The sequence below is a fragment of the Oncorhynchus masou genome, unplaced genomic scaffold (genome assembly GCF_036934945.1).
Source record: "Oncorhynchus masou masou isolate Uvic2021 unplaced genomic scaffold, UVic_Omas_1.1 unplaced_scaffold_9738, whole genome shotgun sequence".
NCBI lineage: Eukaryota > Metazoa > Chordata > Actinopteri > Salmoniformes > Salmonidae > Oncorhynchus > Oncorhynchus masou.
Window position 1 is genome coordinate 1 of NW_027016248.1, and position 3670 is coordinate 3670.

General features: G+C 46.8%; 1 protein-coding gene across 1 annotated transcript; it reads right to left on the bottom strand.

Annotated features, from left to right (window-relative positions):
• Positions 1 to 4: 4 nt before the first annotated feature.
• On the bottom strand, positions 5 to 2161 carry LOC135538504 (WD repeat-containing protein 53-like; the record flags this gene model as incomplete). The annotated part of the gene is made up of 3 exons (XM_064964387.1): positions 2151 to 2161; positions 744 to 1251; positions 5 to 643 (listed from the first exon to the last, which is right to left on the bottom strand). Coding segments are annotated over exons 2-3 (1131 nt in total), but the record flags the coding sequence as incomplete, so codon positions are not given.
• Positions 2162 to 3670: the final 1509 nt, after the last annotated feature.

Consider the following 3670-nt stretch of genomic DNA (forward strand, 5'->3'; position numbering starts at 1 on the left):
GGCTCTGGTCAGCCACCACCAGGCTGGGTTCCCCTCTCAGCAGAGTGGGACACACCCAGTTCACCTTGTCCCCATGGCTGAAGCTGAGTTTAGGTCCTGACTTCAGGGCCTCCTCTGTGCCTGGTAACTGATCTACACTGCTGCCCTCCTCCACCTCCTCCCTCTCCTTCTTAGTCTCATCTTTTGCCTGCTGGGGCTTGGCCTGGAGTTTGGCTTTAGCCCTGGCATTGTGTCTCCTGCGGTGGACTGGCGCTGCCTGTGGCTTGCCCTTATCCTCAACAGTAACTACCGGGTTCTGACTGAGGTCCCAGAGGGCCACTATGCCGTCGTTGCCCCCAGTAGCCAGCCAGTATGGGTGGGGTAAGAAGCTGAGGAAGTGGGCCTGTGAGGCTCCCTGGCTGTGGGCCTTGATGGCCCCCGTTGGGTCCAGTTTGGAGCCACTGCCGATCCGCATCAGGTGCACACGTCCGTCCTCGGCGGCGCAGGCCAAAGCGTTCCCGCAGGTCGCTACAGAGACGCAGTGGGCCAGAGGTGGGTTGAAGAGCTGACCAGCTTTGTGCTGATGGGCCTCCTCTTCCTCAGCCACTTCCTGCAGGTTGAGGGTCCAGACAGGGCGTGTCTTCTGTAGGCTCCACAACATCACCTGCAAGACATTGAGGACAGAAGGGGTCAAGACATGCTTTCGTAGTCAAACAGGGTACTCTCAAGCATGCCTTTTCTTTCTCCGTCTCGAGTCATCTCACCTGCATGTCGAGCCCGGCTGAGACCAAGTTGTTGGGCCTGAGAGGGCGGAAAGCCACAGATGAGACGATGTTGGTGTGTCTGCGGAGCGTCCTGTTTACTTGACCCCCCGGCAACCCTAGCACCCTCACCACCCCTGAGTCATCAGCCACGGCCAGAGCTGAGCCTGTCTCATTCAGAGCCAGAGAGTTGATCTCCTCCTCTCCCGCACCCTGTAGCTCCTCTACCGCCCCCTTTAGGCTCCTAGGGTCCAATACGCTCACCGTCTCTCCGTGGGACACATACAACAGGCCTGGAGCCGCCGGCGAGAACACAGCGCTGGTCACATCATCCCCGCTGGGCAGACGGAGACGAGCTAACACCGTTCCCTCCTGGTTCCACACTGTTACCTCACCCTCCTCTGAGCCAGAGGCTAGGAGACCCTCCGGACCCCCAGAGGCCCCCACACACAGCACTGGGGTGGAGTGACCCTCACACCACTGCCTGCTGGCCATGATCACATTGGCATACCTGGGGTGAAGCAGAATATATACTACATATAAATAAATACTACATAAACTGGTATATTTTGCTAACAGTGACATGACCCTGTACATATCTAGCTGTAAAAAAAAAATACACTGCAGAACGTTTTGATACTTTTATTGTATCTATTACACCAGATAATGTAATTTAACCAAAGATTATTGGTATCTCTGACTGGGAGTTTGGGGACAGTAGGGTAAATTGAAACCAGACACATCACCTGAGACATGCGCAGACTAAAGGGAACACGTGCACGAGCTCGGCAAGTATGCATGCGCCTCGAAGGCAGCTTTAGCTGATAATCTGAACGCACTACTGATACCAACGCTTTAAAACATTTAATGTATTATACTTTCCGTGGATTATATTGTCTCACATTCCTACCCCAAGAGGACCAACCAGCCGCCAACAGGTTAAGTACGTTCAAATATCATTTTATTCAACATTCTGGCTTGAAGTTTAAGAGTTAACTTTCCTGATTCAAATGCTAATTTCTACCTGATGAACCCAACGTCGGTCTCCAGGCGACCGAATTAACTTTAACTCCCAGTAATGGATAACATCATTGTTAAATCCATCTGGTGTTAATATGTAGCTACAGTAACTGGTAGCCCTATAAATAGTCAAAATATTAATAAACGTTTACATTTGGATGTCTTTGTTTATTTAATAGTTCAGAAGTCAAATCTAGCCACGGACTAACCATGTGTTTACCAGAACGCTGAAGCTATGCTAGTTAAATTAGCATGTCAACACAACTATCGAAACACTTTAGCATTGGCGAAATCTTTGCTAATAACGCATACGAAATCACAACTGTCATGACATAACACAGCACCACTAAATTAAATAAACGTTCAGCATATGTGATGTTTCCACTTTACCTTTCACACGAATGTCATTTCCCTGTTCGAAAACTACTTGTAAAGTCGCACATTGATGACATCAGAGGGTAGGTAACGACCCAATCATCTGCATGAAAAAGACGTAAAAGCCTATTTCACAATAGGAAAACAATTTCAACCACAGTATTATTTATTTGATTTATGTATGATCTACATTACCCCGAGTGGCGTAGCAGTCTAAGGCACTGAATCTCAATTCAAGAGGCGTCACTATAGTACCTGGTTCGAATCCAGGCAGTATCACATCCGGACGTGATTGTGAGTCCCATAGAGCGAACAATACGTTGGCCCAGTGTCGTCCGTGTTTGGCGGAGTAGGCCATCATTGTAAATAAGAATTTGTTCTAAACTGAATTGCCTAGTTAAATAAAGTCAATAAATAAATTACATTCCTCAAACTGATTTATATGAAATGAGGTTTCATGGGGATTATGCCTATAGCAGTATTGACTGTAAATCTTTCTATGCTTGCTAACAGGTTCTGTTAGGTTTATATAACTGAAATGTGACATAGTGAACTCTGAAAGTCATGCATGTAGAGTTGACAGAACCTGCCTCTTTTTGTTAAATGTACATATAAAGCGATGTTTTTCACTGTTTTTCATGATCAACTGACATGCTTTTGTCCAGGTCTACTGTAAGAAGACTGTGTTGGTTGGTGCTACTGAATTCTGTCATTCTTCTGAGATAACTAAACAGTAATACTTCTACAGACTAAATACAAGCATATTGGGCAGACATAATTCAGTTAGGTTCAACATCAGATTAAGAACACAGTGGAGATATTCGGGCATTCAAACTCTATAAACTGTTGTGCCAAGGGTGGGCTTGAGAGAGCACACTTGAGCTAAAATAGGTCTCTCTGTCACTCTTTGTCTCTCTTTCACTCTCTCTCTCTTTCTCACTCTCTGTCTCTCTGTCTCACTCCCTGTCTCTCTCTCTTTCTCACTCTCTCTCTCTTTCTCACTCTGTCTCTCTTTCTCACTCTCTCTTTCTCACTCTCTGTCTCTGTCTCTTTCTCACTCTGTCTCTGTCTCTTTCTCACTCTCTGTCTCTTTCTCTGTCTCTTTCTCACTCTCTCTTTCTCACTCTGTCTCTCTCTGTCTCTTTCTCACTCTGTCTCTTTCTCACTCTGTCTCTTTCTCACTCTGTCTCTTTCTCACTCTCTCTCTGTCTCTTTCTCACTCTCTGTCTCTGTCTCACTCTCTCTGTCTCTGTCTCACTCTCTCTCTCTCTGTCTCTGTCTCTTTCTCACCCTCTGTCTCTTTCTCACTCTCTCTTTCTCACTCTCTGTCTCTCTTTCTCACTCTCTGTCTCTCTGTCTCTTTCTAGAGCGGTAAGGCTGAAAATGAGGAACATAATGGTTGCTGCCTGCTGATTCATCCAAAACTGCACTTCTGATGAGTGTTTCTGGGTCGGTGAACGTAACACCATCCTGTCAGACTGAATGAAGAACAGACCAAGGACACCAGGGCTATAACACACGAGTACGCACGCGCT